The sequence below is a fragment of the Sinocyclocheilus anshuiensis genome, unplaced genomic scaffold (assembly GCF_001515605.1).
Source record: "Sinocyclocheilus anshuiensis isolate Anshui unplaced genomic scaffold, SAMN03320099.WGS_v1.1 scaffold1162, whole genome shotgun sequence".
NCBI lineage: Eukaryota > Metazoa > Chordata > Actinopteri > Cypriniformes > Cyprinidae > Sinocyclocheilus > Sinocyclocheilus anshuiensis.
In genome coordinates, this window is record NW_015540875.1 from 10,179 (window position 1) to 35,257 (window position 25,079).

General features: G+C 34.3%; 1 protein-coding gene across 1 annotated transcript; it reads right to left on the reverse strand.

Annotated features, from left to right (window-relative positions):
- Positions 1 to 4,749: 4,749 nt before the first annotated feature.
- On the reverse strand, positions 4,750 to 18,095 carry LOC107688250 (uncharacterized). The gene is made up of 7 exons (XM_016485876.1): positions 18,040 to 18,095; positions 13,618 to 13,744; positions 11,387 to 11,559; positions 8,545 to 8,729; positions 8,242 to 8,383; positions 7,116 to 7,240; positions 4,750 to 5,538 (listed from the first exon to the last, which is right to left on the reverse strand). Exons 1-7 carry the CDS (start codon positions 18,080 to 18,082, stop codon positions 4,750 to 4,752), a joined length of 1,584 nt encoding a protein of 527 aa, XP_016341362.1. The 5' UTR covers positions 18,083 to 18,095.
- Positions 18,096 to 25,079: the final 6,984 nt, after the last annotated feature.

The following is a 25,079-nucleotide window of genomic DNA, read 5'->3' on the forward strand; positions in this document are numbered from 1 at the left end:
GACCAGCATAAACCAGCAAAGGACCAGCACAAACCAGCAAAGGACCAGCTTAAACCAGCATCCCAGTGTCAAAACATACCTAACCAGCATATGCTGGTTTTTTCAACAGGGAAACATGAAACTACGTTCATTAGTACCTTGATGGGAACTTCGTAGCGTGTTCGATCTTTTGATTCAGATCGGAACTTCGGAGTAGGTTTGCGAATCATTTCACGAATTGAATGATTCACAATCCGCGATCCCTAAAATGATGGTACACCATGCTTTATTCAGATCGGGATGGAGCACGGATTGTGAATCATTTGATTTAAATAATAACTTCGGAGCGGGTTCGAGAATCATTTGATTCAGACCTGGACTTTGGAGTGCGTATGGCGAATCTTTTTCTGATTTCTAAACAGTACAAAACATCAAAATATTGAGGCAGTACAGTTATAAAAACAAAGAAAGAAAGAAAGAAAGAAAGAATACACAAATACAAATCCCTTAAGAAAATTCTGATTTTATTATAGTAAAAGTGTAGTAACCGCCTTTATTTATTTTAGTATAATCAGTTTTACTTCAAATACCATGGTTAAACTATGGTTAGTGTAGCAAAACCATGTTTAATTTGTGGTTACCATGGTTTAACTATAGTCCTATAGGCCTATATGTTTGTTTGTTTGTTTTTTTCACCTTAAGAGGACACACAGGATGAATATAGAGATGCAGTTTTCACTGCTTTAGGATTAACAGAACTTTGGATAGTTTCCATATACTTGTCTAGATCGACTCTGAATAAATCAGAGAGGTTTAGAGCAGGATTTTTGTTTATGTGAAATTTATCTAGCAGGAAACACAAATCAATTAAGTTATATTTATATTTAAGTTATATTTTATATTTATTTTCTCCTTTGAGCAGTCAAACAATCAAAAGAAAGCATCTTTAAAACAGAAAGAAAAGTCACTTGCAAAATGAGATCGGATAATCTTTTTTAAAAAAGATACATGTGGGTACATTGGTGCAATATCGTTTTTTTCTTAAGTGAAATGTGTTGGGGAATTTGGCTATTAACATGAAACATTTTAATTATATTCTGCTGAAATTAACTAAATGACTGAAAAAAAAAAGATTCAGTAAAATGATCCGCACCTACAGTATATCTCATGGGTGGACAGACCTCTCAGCCAATAAGTTTTGAGGACCAGAAAGAACTCTTGTATAAATATATAAAACGCAGCTGACTAACAGCCATGTAAAACCTAAAAGCCTTAATGAGATTTGCACCTCCAGTCCTTCATCTCACAGCTTCCAGATCTTTCACCTGTAGTCTACACACCTGCGAGGAGTGAATGTTTAATCACTGATCACAAACACTGCACTGCTCTACAACAGTGCTTCACACTGCTCTTTTCTACACATTATTGTTCTAAAAAAAGTTAAATAAAAATGAACATTCCAACCTTCATGCACCTGTTCTATTTGATTATCACTCATTAAACAGACATTCAATTAATTACCAAGCACAGAATGAAACAGATGGCGAAACAAACTTTAAACTTTAAAAGGCAGATTAACAAGTTACCACGACCTAAATCAATCACCAACTTCATAATGAGCTGTTAAAATTAAAATATATTATATCTAGTTTGTGTATTTTTGGGGGAAGAGTAAGATCATCTACCAAATTATATTTCCAGCACTGGGAATCTGAATTAATTACACCTCAGAGACACTGGAGATAATGAACTGATGAGAGACATTATTAATGATTACAGTTTTATAACTAAGTTTACTTCAACTTTCACTTGACTGAGAATCTAATGAGAATCCAAAACAAGTCTTGAGACATTACAGTAACAATGTCTAAAATGTCAGTGTCACAAAACAGTTTCCAACATTGATAATAATCAGAACTGTTTCTTGAGCAGCAAATCAGCATATTAGAATGATTTCTGAAGATCATGTGACACTGAAGACTGGAGTAATGATGCTGAAAATTCAGCTGCGCATCACAGAAATAAATTATATTTTAAAGTATATTAAAATAGAAAATCATTATTTTAAATTGTAATAATATTTCACAATTGTATTATTTTTTTCAGTATTTTTGATCAAATATATGCAGCCTTGTTGCTTTTTTTTTAATATTAAAAATCTTACTGAACCCAAACTTTTGAACAGCAGTGCATATATTTTTCCTTCTGTTTTCCGGGTGAAAGGTGACCTGTTTTGTCACGCAACAACAGAGGAACTTTGTCACCTTTAGATAATCATTTTCTCATATTATCACTGTAAACGGTTTATGAGCATGCGATGAAAATGACTCTGACCTTTGCATTGTTTGCTCTCTGTACAGTGTTTAAATGTGGATGAGATCGGCGCTGCAAAACAGGTGATGTTTCGAGCAAAACTAAGCATAATTTACCATAACAAACCTTACAGTAGAGAACCAATATACTGTAATATTCACAATGACTTATCAAAAATTAAAGTGAAAGAACAAATATTTAAAAGAAAACTTTACTATGCCAATCAAATCAATACACTGCTAGTCCAATATGAGATGAACAGTACATTATTTAAATAACATATTTGACATGTTTGAGGATCAAGCGTCTGCAACTCGCCATAAGATTATGGAAGATTTAGACTATGGTTGCTTTTCCTGATTTCCTGATTTTCTTCACCTTGCAATTATATGTTCGTTTCCTCCTTTTGTCAGTGTTTCTGAGGTATTTCGCAGCACCTAACACACTTCAGCACTTCCTCATAGCTGCAGACTGTAAAATCCCCATGAAGCCTTTCACACCGACTCCAAGGAACATGAGAGTCTTTTATCTGGTATGCAAATATATAATTCACGAGTGTGGAAATTTCCAGCATTATGTTTAAGACGTGCTTTTACAGACACGCCTTCCAGGTCTGTCATTGTTTGTATAGAGCTGCACAATGAAATAAGACCGAACCCTTCAAAGTTACTGTTAAAATGTTTTATAAAAGTCAGCATGAAATCAAAATGAGCCTCATTAACTTTCTTAATGCATCCATTGCCTTACTGTAAGCGATTCATTACTGCATGCTATTCAAATTTTTCTATTACTTTCCTTTTTTTATGATCAAATCAATAAAAACTGATCAAATCAAGAGTTGCATGACATTTTTTCTCATTTGGTATGCTTACTTGCACTAATTTTCATCAGTCAGAACGAATCCAATCTGATTTCAGATTCTGAAAATTCTACATGAACCATAAATGTTGCAATACGATTCACATATTCATTTACATGTGCATTTCATGTAGGCCAATTCAAATCAAAACTTCAGGGCATACTGTGCACATTCGAATTATGTAAAACGTATGTAACCCTATCAACTGTGCATGTGCAAAAGGTATTTTTTACTCAGATTGAGAATATAGTTGAATTTCATGTCTATTATTCCATTCAGATCAAGCTCAATCAGATCGATCTGATTGAGCCATCAATCCGATTATAAACAGATATGCAAACGTTTCTTGAATATCTTGTTTCCCTGAGAAATGCATCAGAAGTTAAATGGGTTTTGAACAGTATTTCATGCTGACCTTACCGTTATTCAGATTAGCGCAACAAATACTGTCAAACCCGTCAATGTTTCTGGAAAATGCAACAACACAGCAATTACAACATGTATTTCAGGTTTGTCTGCATTTTGACTCATGCATTATGCATTAATTAAATAGTCAAATAAGTTAAAACAGAGACATATTAACAAACAAATGGTATAACACTTGGCAAAAAAAAATGGCAATGCTACAGATAAGCTTAGTTTCAGTCAAAGTGCCAGTTTGAAAACACTCATTGCTTTTGAAATTCCCTTTAAGGTCATTTAGTGTCAACTCAACTCAAGGTCTCTGGCTAAAATATATATAAATATATATTTTTTTCTATTGAGAGAAACACATAAATGTGAAAGAAGGCCAAAACATTACATGCTATGGATGAATATTTACTGAGTAATCCACTATTTTGTATTTGCATTTGGTTTTTGACCGCTGTTAGTGTAGAGTTTAACAATTTACTCATGGAGCCAAATTGAGACCCCAATATCTCTGGAACTGAATCACATTGGGCCTTAAAAATGAAGATTACAAAAGAAACTTTTCTTAAGAACCAACATCTAAAATAACATTAAGATATCTTTAATACTTCTTGAGTTTCAGGCATGCAAACTTTGGAAAAAATCACAAAAAGTGCATTTTTTCCATTTTTGAATGGTCACCATTGGCACATAATGCAACACATATTGCTTAAGTCAACGGATTTTACTAATAGACCTACCAATCTCTGTGTAATATTAACATGATGTAGCTGCCATTTTTCTAAAGTCATTTTTCCCACCTATAATATGGCTCCAAATCTCAGGTGAAGGGTCATTTTGACCCCACATTTTGACAAAATAGTGGATTACTCAGTAAATATGAATCTATGGCACGTACTATGTTGGCTTTCATCACTTTTTATGTTTGTCTTTCAGAAAAAAGTAACAAAATCAAGCATTTTAGCTGGGAAGGTTTTTGAAGTTTGGTTGATTTCATACGGAAAGACCTTTAAGTGAAGCTAGTGAACTCATAACGTTTGTACGAACTCTCAAACTTGCGCCACTTCCTACGCAACTACCTGATGCAATGAGCTGGCAAAATCCAACAGATGATCGTTTAACATTTTTTTAAATCTTGCATGGACGTACTAAGATGAGCACTGAGAAGAGCAAGAAGCTCCGCCGGTTCAGTTGCAAGACAAAGTCAATCCCTGCGTCTCCACCATCCACCTGTCCAGAAAGATCACACCAACTCTAGGTTCCTCTCCATCTATGAAGTCCTCATCGGGTTCAGTTGAGTCCTGGAGGTGGTCTGTCCTCATAACGTAAGTCCTCTGGTCTTGTTGTCCCTCCAGAGGAATCCCTGGCAGCCAGTTTTGCCTGTAGTTTGACGTCACAACGTCAGAAACATGTAAGGGCAGGTAGGATGAGCTACACCTGGAGTCCTTCTGAACTAGGTCAGATAGTAAAGGAGTTTGTTCTCCAGATAAACCTTCTGAGTCCCGGGAAGGTTCTGGAGAATTTTGACCAGTGTCACACTGGAATAAACAGTCGTGAAACTGCAGCGCACCGTTTTTAGTGGGTCTAACCGGTACCACCAGTGGCCCGCTGTTGTTTTCGGTGTCTGAATGGCTTATTAAAAAGCTCGAAAAGGACTCTGGACCAAATGAATCCGAGTGGGTTTCTGTTGTGCCATCAGATGATGGTTCGATGGAGATCTGGACAGGCACAATCATGCTGTAGTGCACAGAAGACTCTGGGCTGTCCTGGACCGGGATGTCCGTTTGATCGTGTGTGCACTCCTGGTCACAGGGCTCCTGGGGTGCGTAAGCATCATTAACCACGGTCTCTGACTTCGGCGGAGAAAAAAAAGCCTGTGGTTCAAACGTCGCAACAAATCCGGACCACACTTCCACTTTAGAGATGTCGTCTCTGGGATATGAGCAAAACGCAGGACTGCTGTTCTTTGGCAGGATCTGTTTTACGGGGAGAAGAGAGAGTTTTTGAGTCTATTGGATATTTAGGATATATATTTATATTTTTAAATAAATTGTTGGTACACCAGTCTATCCCAGGTAAACTGGGACGTTTGGTCACTTAAATCACTTTTAACTATGATTCCCAAATCGTGAGTTTATGACGCTAATTTGAAGCTAATAATAATGTTAAAATAAAAACCACGCAAATAAAACACTTACTAAAAACTTAAATCATAAAAATGTCAAATTAAAATAAAAAAAAATCATCTTAAAATTTAAATCTAAATAAAACACTAACTAAAAATCAACTGAATCATAAAATATCACATAAAAATAAATAATTTTAAAATAAAAGCAAATCGAAATAAAACACAAAAAAATCTATTAAATCAGAAAAAATTTCAAATTAAGATATACTGTAAAATAAAAACATAAAAATCTAAATAAAACACTTGCTAAAAATTAATTAAATCATAAAATGTAAAATCAAAATAAATAATTTAAAAATAATAAAAATAAAACACCTACTAAAAGTCAATTAAATAATATTAAAATTAAGTGTTTTAAAATTTAAATAATAAATAAAATTAAAAATAAACACTAATTACAAATTAATTAAATCAGAAAAAATGTTGAATTAAAATATATCATTGCAAAATAAAAACTATTTAAACACTACAAACTAATTAAATCATAAAATGTCCAAAAAATTACAAAAACAACCAAAACACTTACTAAAAACCAATTAAATAAGAAAAAATTCAAATTAAAAGAAATAATTTTCAAATAAAACAATCGAAATAAAACTTTCAAACAATCATTTAAACCCCAAAAATAAATAATTTAAAATAATACAAATAAAATACTAAAAAAGTGGTTAATGCATGTCATGTGAACATTAATCAACATCAGAGAACCATGAACATGCAAATATGCTGTTAAGTTATTGAAATATTTATCCTACTTCAAGTAAATATTGTAGGTCAAAGATTTGGCTGACAAAAATGTGTGGAAATCCCTGACTTATAAAATTCACATATGATCATATTTGATTCTAGATTCATGTATTTGAAACAGAATGAAGCAGAATTGATTCATCAAACGAGTCGTAGTCCACAAGGAAGTTTAAGTGAAAGACGTTTTGTGAAGCCAAATATTGACTTGATTAATCAACACAACTACACAAGGTTACACAAGAACCCAAACTGAGTCAATTTACTGAGCAAATATCAACATGCATGATTTATCTTTTCACATCACAAACGGATAAGACTTTTTATAATATCTCAAAATCCAAAACAGGGTAAATAATCCATGAAAGCGCAGAAGTGCTGCAAGGAAAATCCGTGACTGTTGTTCTGGAAGCAGATGTTTAATTGTGCTTACCGTAATCGACATGATAAACTCATTTTGTGTTGCCGAGAGCAATGTGCAGATAAGACGCATTCCTTCAGGGGTTTAAGAGAAACGTGACGCTCTTGTCAAACAGGACTTTTCACTGCCGGTAAGACGGGAGCCCATTCCAGGTATGTTCACCTGGAATTTCCCACAGTGAATATGACACAATCACTTACCAGCGGTTTCGGTAAGGAGCTCTTTCTCTTTACTGACAGCTGGCAAAGCATGATGGGTAGAACGATCAGCAGCAGCAGAGCCAGCAGACAAGGCCATATTAATATATGAAGCCAGGATTTAGGTGCTGAAAGACACAGAAATTGCAGATGAATGTAAAGTTCAGTCTGGTGTCACTTATAAAATCTGCTGGCAATCGTATATGATGTGAATACACTCTGAAATAGGGTTTTATTTAATTTCAACAACTTTGTCTCAATTGCTGTCATTATTTTGCATCATATACTAGCCATTTATGTTTAAGAAAATAAATAAATACATAAATCATTAATTTGTTGGCAATTGTAAATAATGCACATTTTTTGTTATATAATAGTAAACACTGTGAAATAGGTTACTATTTAATTTCAGCAACTTTGTCTCAACTGCTTTCATTATTTTGCATTATATATTGTACACTGTGGCCATTCATGTAAAATAAAATAAAATAAAATAAAATAAAATAAAATAAAATAAAATTAAATAAAATTAAATAAAATTAAAAAAAGAGCGAATGAATGAAAAATAAATGAATAAATAAATAAATATTTGTATATAATCCATCTTTTCTGTTATATAATAGTAAACACTGAAAAATAGGTTTTCATTCATTTTCAGCAACTTTGTCTCATTTGCTATCATAAGTTTGCATTAAATATACTGCCCATTTATGTCTAGAAAAATAAATAAAAATTTGTAAAAAAAAAAAAAAAAGCAAAAAATATGAATAAATTAATACATAAATAAGTAGTTGACAATCGTATATAGTGCACATTTTCTGTTACATAATAGTAAAATAAAATGACTTTGTCTCATTTGCTATCATTATTTTGCATTCTATATACATTCATGTCTAAGAAAATAAATAAATAAAATAATGATAATGAAAAAGAATAAGCTCAAAAATGAATGAATGAATGAATAGATAAATAATGTAAATTGTAGATTTAGTTAGGGTATTAATGAAGGGAAACAATAAAACATTGAAAACATGAATTGTTTTCCTAAATGATGGGTGTTCAGATTCAGTCATCGGAATGTGGACTATAGTTTTCTACACATCAATCAAAGCACAAACTGTTGAATTACCTGAGACAGTCACACAAAAGGAGGCATTTTCACTGGGACTGGACCGACCGGGATGTGTGAGTGTGTATAACACATCACCACAGTACTGCATGTCTGTCTCCACAAGCCAAAGAAACACTGAGCGAGACGTGTCCTCAAATACCTGCAAAAAGACAGAATGCACATGTTTCCACACATATATATGGAGACAGCAACTAATACATAAAGAATTGCTTTTAAGTACAATAAAGTTAAGTAAGTAAATAATAACATGAATCCTAATGGATCCTAATAACGACTGAAGGAGAATCAGGAATAAATAACCTTTCCAGCCAGTGACTCGGGATGTGTCAGACGAACTGTGTACTTAACGGATGATCTCGGGAAACCTTTTCCCCAAAAGCCGATATTCTCAATAGAGCAGTTCCAAGCGGCCATCGGAGGCGAAACCGTCACATTCAGATGGGTTTGGTTTGACGTTACTGACAGCTGCGGAGCTGCGAATGTGGCTGAAACGAGACAGAGAGACAGATTTTGAGAAACCATCAAGACAGTTTATGATGTTTGCCGTTTAAGATGTTGTTGTTAAAAGGGACAGTTCACATAAAATGAGAATTAGCTGTTAATTTACTCACCCTCAGGCCATCCAAGATGTAGGTGAGTTTATTTCTGTAGCAGAACAGTAAAGAAGATTTTTAGCTGAAACCGTGGTCCTTGGTGATTCATAAAATGCAAGTCAGCGGCTGCACATTTTTGAGAGTCAAACAAAGCACATCAGGCAACACAAAATGAATCCCCATGGCTCCTGACTGATATATTGAGGTCTTATGAAGTGAAACAATCAGTCTGTGCAAGAAACTGAACATTATTTACAACATTATTACCTGTAACCCAGAGCCTCAGGCAAATGAGGAAATATGATTCTTTTCCATGAACTGGTTCTTTGGGACTGTTTGTTTCAATGAACTGGTTCACATCCCTAGTTGGTTTACATAATCACACAATGACATCCAACATAGGCTCATTGGAAAAACATGCCTCTACCTACATTTCTGCGAAACTCAAAAAAACGTACCTATAGACACGAATCGCTGCAGTTTCCAGTTGAAATGAAACACTAGAGGCAGTAAAACTCCGACAACTTTTATTCCTTTTGAATATGATTTGCAGGTCCACAGTTTCGATTAATAAAGCCTAATTTTCGCATAATTACTTGAGGAATATTATGTTATGAATTCTAAACAATTTTAACATTTAAAAGTTTGAAAACTGATACTTTTGAACGTCTTGTCACATATTCAGCTTCATATGCGTGAGTTTTCGAATTCGTTCTAATGTTTGTTCGGAAGCTCACGCGATACGGCGTTGCACTTGAGAGATGAAGAGCTCAGATACGAACCCCGTGAAACTACGGTTCGACAGTACAACTCAGATCCGCATAAGGAAGTTCAAATAGCACGGCTGCATCAACAAATGCGTTTTTTATATTACTTCTGCATTTGTTGACACTATCAGGTGGGTTTAGGGTTGGGTTTGGTGTAGGGGATATTTCCAACACGATACAGCATTAACTTTTAGCGACACTCATCGGATATTTGAATTACACTGCAAACACTACTTTTCTTACTTAGATTTTTTGTCTTGTTTCCAGCCGAGATATCTAAAAATTCTTAAATCAAGAAGGATTTTCTAGACAAGTAAAAATTATTGTCGTGTTTTCAGAAAAATAAGTCAAAATTAAGTGAGTTTTTGCTTAGAACAAGCAAAATAATCTGCCAATGGGGTAAGCAAAATAATCTTATTTCAAACAGAAAACAAGATTATTTTGCTTACCCCATGCGCTGAATCAGTTCATTCATCACAGGATCAGATATACGGCGGTATTTCGGCTTATTTCCAGTTGGAGTGACTGTCAGGTGTCTGAAAGTGAGTTTTGATTTGATCTGATTTGAACTGGTTCATCTTGTTCACCACAAAGAACTGGTTCAAAAGAGGCCACGTACACACTGCAAGTTTCAGGAGTGAGTGCCGTAAATTATCATTCCATGTGTGTATGCAACAGCAGTCACTCTCGCATTTGTAACCATAGCAACATTTTTGCCGTTTGGTATGTGCCATTTTTTGGCTAAAGACTCTTTTTGTCCGTCAATTTAAACTAAACTACCGCTGATAGACGTGCTGTGTTTTGTTTATGCTCGGGAGGCTGCTTTAGAGAGCGCTGTCTTGCAGTGTTGCCATGTCCTCATATTTACAAGCGCTTTTAGGTATGTTGTTCGGTCTTAGCTCATAAAGCCAGGCACTTTATGGAGTTAATAAAGTGGTCTGTTGCGGATATGAGATATATGTTTTTTTTTGTACTATAAAACATAAAGCATTTGGGTGTTTTAGTGTTTTTTGTGCTTGTCCTTGTTTGTTGTTTTTTTTTCTTTTCTATGAAGATCTGGCAACACTGACACTTTAGGGCTTGTGAGCGCAACTAGCCCCGTGTCAAAATGTGCTAAGATTAAGACTTCTTTCATTGTTATTTTCTTGCATCTCACATACAGATGAAGACACATTTCTGGTGCACGTTCAAAAACGTCATTAACGACTAGTTGTTCAGTTCAGTTCCGTAACACACTGCGTAGAATTTCTGTAAATGCGATTGTCACTACCTGTATTTTTCGTGAGTTAATGCGGTTGTCACGCCCGTATTTTAGTGAATTATGTGTGTACAGAACGCGATTAAGGAGTAAAAGGTGAACTGACAACCGAATTTAGCTGCAGTGTGTACGTGGCCAGAATGATTTGTTCGTGAACCGGACATCCCTCCAGACTGTTTACCTAAGGCTCTGGATTACAATGATGTAAATAATGTTGAGTTTCTTGCACAGACTGATCGTTTCACTTCATAAGACCTCAATATATTGTCAGGAGCCACAGGGATTCATTTTGTGTTGCCTGATGTGTTTTTTTGACTCTTAAAGTGCCAGTAGCCATTGACTTGCACTTTATGAATCACCAATGATCACGGTTTCAGCTAAAAATCTTCTTTACTGTTCAACTGAAGAGAAACATTTGCCTACATCTTGTATAGTTAATTAACAGCACATTTTTGGTGAACTATCCCTTTAGCTTGACCACAAACATAATTTGAGCTGAAGAATGAAAGTCCAAAATAACTTACTTTCCCAAAACGGACTGAACATCACCTCTCCCAAGCACCGTCCACCGGCGCTGACCTTGACATGATATTTAGAGGTCACATCGCTCATCACATGGGTCATCACATCCGTCATGTCACAAACAGGAGTGGAGATGTTCTGACACCACATCACTGGTTCATACGGTTTCCCATAACTGCAACAGAACAGACTTCAGTCAGAAGAACGACAGCAGATACTCACTTACATTCAATAAAGTTGCATGTGACAGACACAAACACAGTCTCTGGAGGAAATGAATCAGCACCCATTTAATGCAGATCTTCACTAATCATACTAATCATAGTTGCAGTGAGTGCACACAGAAACTCTTTTAAATTGACCAGACTAACCAGATTCTATTTAGCCTAAACTAGTTCTCCTGCTCTTCACCTGGTACATCATTACACACCCTGTTTACTGTGTGCATATGTCATATCACGTGTTACATCATGTATCAGATATTGCATGCTCATTGTTATCTTTGGAACAACTCAAGTTATAAATATATTAAGTCATTAAAGTCAATAAATGCAAATTCTCAGTGCAACGACCTTAATTTGGAAAAAGTGTTTTCGTTGAACTTGTTCAATTACAAATGTAAAAAATGGCAGTTAATACAAAATAATTTTTTTAAATTAAAAATGAAGAAAATAACTATTATTTCTAGCAAATATAAAAATGCACTTCAAGAAAAAAAAGTTTAGATTTAAAATAGAAAAAAAGAAAATATTTTATATAAAAAGATAAGTTTAGTACAAATTATTTTTAATTAAATTAATTTTAAAATTAAGATTAAAATTAACAAATATTATTTCTATAAAAATAAATGAAAAACGTATAACTATAAAATATTACAAACAAAACTAATTTATATAAAAATATAAAATAAAATAATTATAACATGAATTTTATTTATATAAATAAGTATTCTATAAAAATAATAAATTATATATATATATATTTTTTGTTTTCGATATATGATGTATATCTTTGATCATAAATGTTTTTAAAAAAGCAGGCACTGGACTATTTTGCTGTAATCATATATCTACTACTGTATAACGGAGCAAAAATAAGAAACGAAAAGCATATGAAAAGCATTCAAAGCTCAAAAGCTCCAATATGGGTGGAGAGGTGAAGAGGTTGGACTGATGTGGGATTATCTGGAGCTTCTGAAGCTTTCGTCTCTCATCCCGTCATCCGCTGTCTGCCCCACTGACCCTCCCAACATGCACTGCTGCTCCCTCCGTTCCCATCACATTTATTTTTCCCCATCAGTTTCTCTGTAAAGCGTAACTGTGACTGGTGCAGAAGATTCGGTGCCAAGGCCAGAAAGGGCCGGCAACATTTCGCAGACGCAGCTTCTTCCTGCTCTGTTTTTAATTGCAGTTCAGAGATTCACAACCGGCTGACCACAGTGCGTCCTTCACCAAAGTCACGAGTCACAGACTTCACAATGTTATTCACAGAAAACCAAAGGACTGAGAGGAAAACATTAAACCCATGGCCAAATAATTTATTATATATTTAACACTACAAATTATTTCAAATGTCTTTTAAATGATAATGCCATGTGAGCACAGGCATAAGCATGACATTAGCATAAAAAATGTGTGCGTTTTCTTCAACGTAAGTGATTGTGTTTTTCTTACAATAAATTGCTCCCATTAATTCAAAGGACTGTGTCAAACCCCTATTAATTCTCTCAGTAGTGTTCGGCAGTTACTGTACCAAAATGTAATATCATGATGTGAAAAAATGTATGTCTGTAATTGTATCACAATATAGTCTCTTATATATATATATATATATATATTACATTAATTGAAAAAATGTTATAATACATTATAACTTCATTGCATTATTGCATTTTATCATATATAATTTAGTACAACAAACATTCTCTCTTTCTCTCTATATATTTATTAAATTTGCTTTTTAATATATTATGTTAATGTTTTTATATTAATTTGACATTTTAATAATATATATTCATGCGACAGTGGTCTCTTTCTATATATATATTAAAAGAGATTAATGTATTTACATGATATATGTGATAATAACAATGTACTTCTAATATGATAATATATAAAAAAATCTCCTTATCTGTGCAATTGTACCTAGCATGCTATAAATGGAAAAAAGGGGGGAGTGGGTGGAAGGAAAAGCAGAGGTCCAGCCCTGTTTTGCTCTCGTCTCTGTCACTCACAGGTTGTACTGGACGCTGTAGAGAAGCGTTTGACCCGGAGCCCCAACAGTATCCCAATGGAGAACGCTGAAGAAATTCCTGGACTCAAAATAAGCCTTCGTGCGATTACAGCTCTGACCCCAGCAACCTGCAAGACAGAACAATAAAGGCGAGATGGTTTTAGAGGTCTGTGAACATCTTCCATTGTGTTGTGACCATCTTAGGTATATATAAATCAACTAATGATGTTCTGGTCTGAATGTCTTTTGTCTAAAAGCAAAGCAGACACTTTGTCCCTCGGGTCGGTTTTTCCATTTATACTCCACAGCTGATGCGGTTACAACAATAAGCAATAAGATACTCGAGGCGTGACTTATTCACAATACAGCACGCCATGAGTACCTTATTGCTGTTATAAAACGGTTACCACACAAAATGATTAAAACCAAAAATGTATGTATTGATGTTACTTTTTTGAAGTAAATTCAGTAAATGTTACCCTTCCGCTAAAAAATAGTTCCTGACAGCAACAGTAAACGGTAAGAGAATGCTCAGGTGCAACATTCCTCATCTTTTCAATCTCAAATAAAAACACAGAATAGGAACTGTTCTCATCTGCAATCTCGTTTATTTTTTAACACCATATCCACCTTAATCTTACCGTAAAAATGGGTGCGGCCATTTGTAAATTCTATGGGTCTTGCTTCCGGTCTCATTCACTTCCAGCTATTTTTAGCTGTACAAAACCGCTCCTTTTGCTGCTTGATATTGCAAATCGGTGTGTCTTACCATATTATTTAATGTATTATCTTAATATAAACACTTGTTTGTAGTGCAAACAGTTTTACCATACGTTGTAATTCTGCTAATTATATTCCTATAGCGGCTAATGAACCGGAAGTGTCCCATAGGCTTACTTCCGCGTTGAAGAATATGCTGGATATAATATTTTCTCACACACACACATCTGCTTATCTCACAGCATGAGAAAACGTCTGTTTCCCACCTTTTAGTTTAAAGCAGACCGATTCGCGACACCTCGCGAGTGTGGAGGCGTCATTACAGTGTAAACTGTCTTAACATATCTGAAACAGAAATGAATAAATACAGTAATATTCAGTTTTGATGCTATATTATAGATTATGTTGCTACGGATGTTGCGCAGTGATACACAGAACCGTTGGGTGAAGCAGTCATAGCCGCGCTTTATCATGAATAAAACACACCTGCCGACCAATCAGAATCGAGGACTGGACCTAACCGTTTTATAATAGTGATGGGAAGATCGGATCATTCTACTGACTCGGATCTTTGAATCTCGTTGATCAAAATGAACGAATCTTTTTTCCAAGTCATTTCGTTCATTTCAGCAGAATATAATTAAAAGGTTACATGTTAATAGCCAAGTTCCACAACACATACGCAACATTTCGAATAAGACTGTCAATGCAATAAAACTATAATGCAACCACGACCAAATTAAATGATGAGAAACAGTAATGATTAATTCACTGTTTTAGGTTATGCAGTCTGTTTCCTCACCTCCCAATCTTTATTGTTCGTTCTTTTGTCGCGTGCCTGCTTCCCGGCTCAGTATCTTACAACAAACACAAACATTACATATTATTAACTGTTTGCTGTTATTATATATAGGTATCTTTGCTTTATCAAAGTGATTTTTCCTCATCATATGGATAAAGTTTAAGCCTGTTTATTATCACATTCACTGTTAACCATCGTGACAGAAATTCGCAAATGTATAAATTGTAAGAAATAAAAAAGCTACAATTTGAGACCAGAAACACATCACATAACTGTAAACGTGTTTGTAAGGAAGGTTGGGAATTATTAACTCATTTCTGTATCCAATACTGCTGTCACTTCACGTGTCAAAAGAACAAACGAAGACTCGAGAGGTGAACTAATCATTTCTGTTTACTGTAAAGAATCAATAGGATGTTGTGCATGCACAGTCAACACGAAATGAACGAATCCCTCGCTGAGACGACTCGATGTTCCCGAGTTATATTAAAGATTTGTTCAAATTGAACGAACTGTTCATGAACGACACATCACGAGTGTTGGGGGTAACGCATTACAAGTAATGTGAGTTATGTAATCAGATTACTTTTTTCAAGTAACTAATAAAGTAACGCATTACTTTTTAATTTACAATAAAATATCTGAATTACTTTTTCAAATAAGTAACGCAAGCTACTTTATTTTCCCATTTATTGACTGACAGCTCTCCTGTCCTCAAGAAATGGGAAGTAAGTGCAGAGGCATTGTGTCTGCTGAGTGAACATGATGTTACTGTAGTTCTAGACTAAATATGATTATGCATTCACTCATTTCACTCGCACAAAAACAGATTAGGTATTCCTCAAAATGAATGGAAGCAGTGCAATGCAAACCTGCAATAATTAAATGTATTAACACAAATATCTTTTATGCATTTAATCACATTTTATTAACCAATATCTTTGCTGCCGATCTTCGATGATCCAATTCAACCATATTAATAAGCTAAAATGACTTCAGATAAACATGACATTTCTTTTTCTTTTTTATTGCTGCAGAGTGTTGAACTTTCTTCTCCTGCATTCTGTTTCATGCAATCCAGAATGACTGAGGGTTATTCATTTCACTTTTGGTGCGAAAGGGCCTTTACATTTGCCAAAAATAGAAATTGTTATATATATATATATATATATATATATAAATAAAAATAAAAATAGCAAGCCCAGCCCAGATGAGAAAAAGTAACGCAAAAGTAACGTAACGCATTACTTTCCATAAAAAGTAACTAAAAAAGTAACTTTTTAGGGAGTAATGCAATATTGTAATGCATTACTTTTAAAAGTAACTTTCCTCAACGCTGCACATCTCTATTTTATAACACACTAAAACAAACACAGACAGAAGCTCCTCTGTTGAAGATGATGCCGTCTTTGAGTTTGCAATGAATTCCGAATTGAGTTCGCTTGACTCTTCAGATTATCATTTGAAACACTAACAGCAGAGGAAACAACATGCTTCTGAGCAGCATCCACAAACCTGCTCAAGCTCTTCAGGATGTTTGACATCAGTCAATAAATATATAGATCCTTTAAACCGCAGGGCTTTTTCAAACTTTCTTCTTGGCCAACTTTCCTTGTCTAGTTTCAGCGGTCGATGGACAGAGTTTTGATGAGCGTCTCACAGCGAGATGATGACCCACATGGTTCCCCATCGATTATGAGCCTGGATGAATAATCTCTGCACGTTTGGATTTTCCTTTGAGGAAAACTGAACGGCTCCAGATACACCAGCAGAAAGTGTTGCTCGTGTAAAGAGATTGACCGCTACAGATGGTGAATAGTAACACTCACAGCAAATGTGAATAAAATAGGTTTTAATGGGTAAATAAAACGTGCTAGACGGAGTGTCATTTGATTAGAAACAGAAGCATGAGACAAGGTGTTAACTGAAGTAGTTTATCCGTGATCGTATGTAGTACGGCCTGACATGACATGCACAATTAAACACATGCAACTCACATACTGGCATCTTCTATCAAGTCTAAAGTTCAGATACAAGTCTTTTTGTTTACAGAAAAAGGTTCTTACATGCAGAATATTCTAATTCAGCAACCAAAATTAAAATTAGACTTAAATAGCACTTTAGTGTCATTGAGATACTTTTATAGTTTTTATTAATAATTTTAATTCAGTTTTATTTTTATATTCTCTGTTCATTTTAATTTTGAGGTTTAGTCATTTTTTGTCTTTTTATTATTATTTTTAAACATCTATATATTTTATTATTTTAGTAATTAATGTAGTTTAATATTATTTTAGTCATCAAGTTAAACGAAATAAAAATTAGAACTGTTGCCTTGGCAGCTAGCTGTTTTATTTAATTTCATTATGTTTTATTTATATTGACTGAAATTATTTTTTAAATTCATTTCATTCATTTAGTAAATGCCTCATTCAATGTTTTAAATGTTTTAGTTAATTATAATAACCTTGGCTGATTGTCACAAACACATATTCTATTGTAATTTTGATTGAATTAATAATAATAATAAATAATTAAAAACATATTAAGTAAAAGCTTATTGTTTAAATACTTTTAGTTTTTACAAATATATAAATAAAATATAATTTTTAAAGAAATACAATGGAAAATACAGTTTCGTGGTCAGTAAGAAAAATATGTATGGCCTACAGTTTCTGAACAGTTAAAAAAAAAAAACAATAAAAAAAAAAAGCTCATTTCATTGTCATTTTGAAAACAAAAAACATTTTAAAAATGAAAAGAATAAAAATAAAATAAAAAAAAATATGTAAAAAAAAAAAAAAGAAAGAAAACGATTATTTTAAGTACTTTAAAAAAAATAAAGAAAGAAAAAGAAAGAAAATATATTTTTAAAGAAATACGTGGATTCTTATTACTCACCTGTAAAGCAGAGCAAGAAAACAGTAACTCTCAGAGGCCACATATCCAGACGAGTGAAAATATCTCCAATTGAGAAGCTTCAAATAAAGATCCAACGGTCACAGTCGTCTCATTATTTCCATGAGACGCTTCCTAGAAATCTCCTATCCAAAAATGAGAAGTCAAACGGTGGGACATTCTTCGATGGCTGTCATTTGTGCAATGACAGAGTCCGTCCCCAGTTGTCCATCTGCAGTTGGTCTGGAGGAAGATCTAGCGCTCCTCAGGTGTGCCGGTGAACTTTGGAGCGTCTTATCAGCACCTTCCTGTTTTCTGCTGTTGGCCTCCACCCATTAGGGGCGTCTATATAAGTTCCTCACCACACACACATCTCGAATTTCAGGTTTTATCTGTTGGAAAACTGAAACTGGAAATTAATCACTTCTCAGAAAGGTGCGGGAGAAATGAAGCATGCCTTTGGGCGGGACGTGGGTAGATTCAGCTGGCACTGATACTGCACTATATTACCTATAATGACGCAAAACATAATCATTTTTACTGCATGACATCACGTGGAACAGAATCTGTGACCGACAAACTAAAGCAAACACATGTTGCACTTTAATTTCAATAATTTTCACATTATTAGGCTTTGACCCTCTTGATCTGTGCTTTATGAGCACTTGTTGGTCTAGCATTAGATATATTTGCATGTCTGTGGACAGGACTTATTTACTTGTTATTTACACATAAAAAAAGGGAAGAATCATAAACTAATGTGAAAACTCAGAGTGGGACCAAACAAGTCAAAACCTGTTAGTCTTCACAAAAAAAAAAAAAAACTTTCACTTTTCATTTGATCACATATAAAACTAAAGGTTTTCTATAAAAAAAAAAGAGATGGTTTTCTAAAAATGAAACTCTTAATTAAAAGCGAGTCTATTATTAAAAATATTTTTTTTTGAGTTTTTGTATAAAAATAATAGAAAATGTTATAATAATAATCAATATATTACATATCAATAATCAGATGTTTTATTTATTTATTTTAAATAATTCAAATGATTTTAAAAAATATATATATATATATGTTTAAATAAATCTGAAACATTTTTTGTTTACAGAATATCCCTCACATTAAGCCACCAAAATAAAAATATGATAAGGAGTGGTATTTTAGTGTAATTGAGATACTATTTTTATTAATATAAAAATAACTTTTTTATTTTTATTTTCCATTGCAATGTGATTTTGGAACAGCAATCCTATCAAACCCAATTAAGAGAACAAAAACCTAGTAAACCTTAAACCCCCCCCCAAAAAACCACATTGACCATGACCACAGAAGACCATTTATGCTAATGTATGCCATACTGACCATTGCAGCATGATGCAACGAGTGCTTTCAGAACACAACAATGTAAGAAAGCAAGCTTGTAGAGAAACACTAGTATGTGTGCTCATATACTAGTGTGTTTCAGGCTTTAGACCGTTGAAAGACATGTCAGCTAAACAATAGCATCATTCCAACTCTTATTTGCTGTCGAGCTGAGTTCTGTCACAGAGACACATGTGATTTCTTACGACACCTTTTTCACTGAGATCTGTCAGGCTGACATTTTCTGCAAGCTATTCCATAAAAAAAATCACTATAAATTTTAATCTCAAACTGATAGTGAGGATAACGTCCACAGTGAGCAGAAAATATCTTGACACTCTCAGTGATGAGACAGAATTCATACAGTACAAGGAATATGGTGCACTGCAAGATTATTTTGGATTGGGATATATACTGTATATATACTATGATAACTATAAATTCCGATATAATTTTATTTATGATTTTAAGCTTCTGTTTACAATACATCCATCTTCAACAGCCACAAGGGTCACAGACTTAAACAAAAAAAAACGGCACCAGAACAGATGCAAGTTTCTTCATTTACTAACACACACACACACACACACACACACACACACACACACACACACACAACATTCAAATACAAGAGTTTTTCCTAAGGCTTAAAGGAATTTAACAAAATATAAGCCTCTTATGACATTATGACAATTAATTACCTCAATTCAAATTTTATAGAATGCAAAAAAGGCCCTCACTCATTATTATGATGTCAAATAATTATCTTAGTTAAATTGCAAAGTAAAATTCAAGTGTCACATGATTTTTCAGAAATCATTCTAACATGCTGATTTCACAGCTTAATATTTTTTGGGAAATACATATATATTTGTTTTAGTCTAATGTCCACTAAAGTGGTATTTTAGGACCATTAATATACTATTATAGTTTTATTTCAAGTAACAAAATTGTTTTCAATGGTTTTAGTTTAATTTATGGATAATAACCCTGGTCCACTATTCAGCTGATATGAGCTCACACAAGCATATTGCACTATTTTAAATGCATAACAATAAAAAGAGACACATTCTAAACTAGATGTTGCATGTTTTTAATTGCATTTTTAATTTAAGTGCATTGCAAACTCCAGACCGGAAACATAAGCATCCAGATGACACAAAAGCCAAATTTGTGTGCTGACTTCAGACCAGGTGCATCTGAGTTTGATCTGCAGGCTGTGGATCATCTTCCCTCCCCTCACTGAGACGATTCAAAGCGACCGTGTCCTGACTCAGACGCAGCTTTGAAGTCATCGAGCGCTGGAGGAGACGGAGATCTGAGCTCCTCAGAAACCATCTCTGACTTTCCTCCAACGCACCGCCACAGTCACAGTCACAAACACAAACACGCTACAGCTCACACAAACACACCTGGAGCCTGGTCTCAGTCACGACTGAAGCTGTCTTATGAAAATCAGCCCAAAACGTCAGGTCTGGAGGTCAAGTGTGTCATTTCTGCATAGCACTGGAATTACAACCTGTTAGTTTAATAACATCTTGTTATTATAGCATGGGTTTTGCCCGGTTATCTGTGTGTGTCTGACCAGTGGAAGAGTGTGTGCATTATTTCTGCAACTATGCAATATACATTTCACCTTAGTTCTACAAATAAGAAAAAAAGAAAAGATAATATGCTGCGATGTGCATCTGATGCCGAGGTCACATCAAAATCTTTTTTTGTATTTTGCTACAAGAACAAGAAGCCTATTTTTCTGTGACATCCTTTTTGTGATAATTTTGTACTCAATCAAAAAACTGAGTTAAAAATGTACATTTCATAATTTACATATATATATATATATACAGTGGGTACGGAAAGTATTCAGACCCCCTTAAATTTTTCACTCTTTGTTAACAATTATTCTTAATATCAATAGTTAAACAATAATTAGCAATAATATATCAATACTTAAGTCAAAATGTTTAAAAATAAAACATTTTTCACATTATTACAGCAATGATAATCTCATCTAATGTAACCAGAGGTGTAAAGAGTACCTAAAAACCATACTTGAGTAAAAGTACAGATACCTTACAGTGAAAATTATCACTAATGTATCAGGTTCCCATATAAGGAAACTAGGTGGGTAATATACAGAGGTGTAAAGAGTACCTAAAAACCATACTCGAGTAAAAGTACAGATACCTTACAGTGTAAATTACTCCACTACGCATTACAAGTCACCAATTACAAAACAACTTGAGTAAAAGTCTTAGAGTATCTGATTTTAACTGTACTTAAGTATTTTACTTGTACTAAATATAGGCTCAAAAAATGCACTAGTCAAAGAGCGCACACTCATATAGCGTTCATGCTCATCGGAACAGCAAAGTCCACTCAAAAACTGAGCTGACAGGAAAAAAAATATCTGTTTGACATTATATTCTGCAGTTCTTCCCTGTTGAACCGAATATCTATACTTTTCAAATTATCACATCGAAGTTAGAAATTCAAATATTGTGACAAAATTAATTTTTTAGGGTGCCACAAATTTGTTAACATTTCCAAAGGGTCAAAGGGTGCCGCGACTAAAAAAAGGTTGGGAAACACTGGGCTACATGACAATGTTAAAGTGCCCCTATTATGGGTTATGAAAGCTTCATATTCTGGTTTTGGGAGTCCCCAACATCAGGTTGACATGCATGCAAGGTCAAAAACACTTTCATTGTCTTATGTAGTGCTGCTTTGTGTACAGCGTTACCGGGGAAACCGCTAAAAGTGGCACCTAGTGGTAAATGAACGAATTTGCATTTTCATTCAGACCAATGCAAAAATCGACTGATGGTCATTGATCAAGTTTTCCCGGGTCTGCGCACGCAATATGCTAATGTTTCATGTTGACGTCAACATGAAACGGCTTGGGATTTGTTTGAAAAACGACTCGTTTCAATGATTCAGAGTTGACTTCACTGGATCCTTCTGTCCTAAAGAAATTTCGGCCTATTTCTGTTTTACCTTTCATTTCAAAAGTTTTGGAGAAAATTGTGCTGAATCAACTTCAACGTTTTCTGACTAGTAATTGTATTTATGAGGTTTTTCAATCTGGTTTTAAGTCTGCTCACAGCACTGAGTCCGCCCTTTTGAGAGTGTTAAATGATATTTACCTCTCTACTGATTACAGAGACTCGGTGGTTCTTATTCTTTTAGATCTATCGGCTGCTTTTGATACCATAGACCACTCCTCACTATTGCGGAACCTAGGTATTCTAGTCGACCAGCATTTAAAATTTGATAAACATATCTCTTCTGTCATTGGGTCAAGTTTCTATCAGCTTCGTTTACTGTCTAAAGTTAAAAACTTTCTCACTCCAAAAACTCTAGAAATGGCTGTTCATGCGTTCGTTACGTCTCGTCTAGATTACTGCAATTCTTTATATTGAAAAGCGTCTGCTAAATGACTAAATGTAAATGTAAATGTAGAGTTTCATGCCAGAACTTTGTATACATTTTTATATTATTATTTTTTTGTTTGCATTTTATTTAACATTTTAGTAAATTTATTTTTATAAATTTTTTATATATATTTATATAAAATACATATATATATAAAGACACACAGAGAGAGTCATATAAAAAATATCAAGGTCTAAATTTATGCATGTGAGTTGCATATAAAATTTCCATCCATTTGGATTAAACCGTTTAACATAAACAATCAAATAAACTTATGTGACGTGGCATTTTTTAAATAGTCAGGAACAACTCCTAACTCAAGGCATTTATTAATCAAATTTAAAAGTGTCGGACCCACTACATTGAACACTTGTTTAAATAACCGTGAGGGAATTATATCTAAGGGTGAACCAGTTGGTTTGAGTTGATTAACAATGTCATTTAAATATCAGGATACTAAAGACAGAGTCTCCTTTTGCTCTCCACTCAGTCTCACTGCTGTCTGAGAGAAACAATAGAGATCTCACTGAAATCTCATGTGATTCTTCATTTCCTGCAGGACAATCTAGGCAGCTTGATCAATTCAATTCAATTCAATTCAAGTTTACTTGTATAGCACTTTTAACGATACCAATCGTTGCAATGCAGCTTTACAGAAAATATGAAGTTTCTACATTACATTTAGGGGTAGGTTATTAGTGGTGACTATGGCAGAAATGTACAGTAAGAATCATGCAGTTAGTTACACATTACACGCAATCAAACAGACGGTGGACACTATTAACTGCAATGATTATATGTTGCGATTAAACTTTGCGATTGCGATTAAAGGTTGCGATTAGGCAAAATTTGGTAGTTTTATATGTTGTTCCAGGGTTAGCATCATCTGAAGTATCCCGTGACAGAAACAGAGAAGCAGATCACACTCGGATCAATTTTGTCTCTGCCCGATGGATCGAATCACTGATGACACACAAAAAAGTTTTCTAAATTCCATATGCTGTGACATTTTCCTTAACTATTGATTACGGTGACGCTGAAAGCATGTCGAATGACAACAGCTCCTGTAAAATGCAAAAAAGGCAATTATCCGGGCACTAAAATCCTTTGATATTGAAATACCGCTGCTAGACAGAGAAAAGACGAGATGCACGCATTACATGCAAGACTGTGAAATGGTTACCCTTCAGGGTACGAGAAATGATCAAGATATGCAGTGAAACGCTGCTTCAGAACGAACCACACAGACAGGAGGAACGCCTCGGGGAATTCAGCGAGTGAAACTTTTGAACACAAAGAGAAAACAAGGTAAAAGCGCTCGTAACTTTCAAGTCACTTAAGATCTTCTGTGGCAAAGCTTTTAAACAATGTCAAAATCTCACTGAACTCAAAGCCGGAGCCCAGAAGCTGCAGAGCGGCACAATCAAACACAGCTCGCCTCAGAAGCCTCTCGCAACTTATTCTGTACTTTCTTTAGAAACTATCGAATCCTCACAGTATCTGCTGTGCTGCTGCGGCATAGATATAGAGTTGGGCCGTGCATAAAAAATGCATGATATATATTTGCAATCATTTTGCTGGCAATTAAAAATTAAGCAACACTTTCAATATCATGATGATTTAAATGTGCTTTTTATTCCTAAAAACACATCTAGATGTAGATGCATGAGAGCATTAAAGCATTGCAGTTCAAATAAAAATGTCAATTTCACCCTTATTTACTCACCCCCATGCCGCTCAACCCGTAGGCTGTTATTTCTTTCTGTGGAACACAAAAAGAGAGATTTTAAATCAATTTATGTATCTCTGTCTCAAAACAAAATCACTGTCAAGCCTCAAAAATAACAAAAGTACAATAACAGCTTTGTAAACAGTCCAAACATAATAAATACATCCATTTGTTGTGCTTTTATTTTATAGTTTCTTCTCCCAAAAACTATCTACTGAAAACTCAATAAAATGCAATGCAATAAAATGCAAAACAATAAAATAAATACAGTCTGATAGTTTTATAGTTTTCCCTCAAACAGCTCAGCTTTGACTTTTTATATCTCCTCCAGTTTTCTACAGAAATTGTCATAAATTTTAAGCTAGGGACTAACAATGCCACCAAAAATGACAAAAATTGCACAGATATTTAAAATTCAGGGACAAAATGTGTTGAATTTGTTATATGAAGCATTTTAAAATACAAAAAATAAAATAAAATAAAAGTTGCATGCACACCCCCCCCCCCCCCCCCCCCACA

What these genes read in the sequence shown, in the direction of transcription:
- LOC107688250 (XM_016485876.1), bottom strand. Translation starts at nt 18,082, where the DNA reads ATGTGGCCTCTGAGAGTTACTGTTTTCTTGCTCTGCTTTACAG. An exon ending in GTTCAGTCCGTTTTGGGAAA is followed by an intron (nt 8,730 to 11,386) that starts GTAAGTTATTTT and finishes GTCTCGTTTCAG; the next exon opens with CCACATTCGCAGCTCCGCAG. An exon ending in CCGAGTCACTGGCTGGAAAG is followed by an intron (nt 8,384 to 8,544) that starts GTTATTTATTCC and finishes GTCTTTTTGCAG; the next exon opens with GTATTTGAGGACACGTCTCG.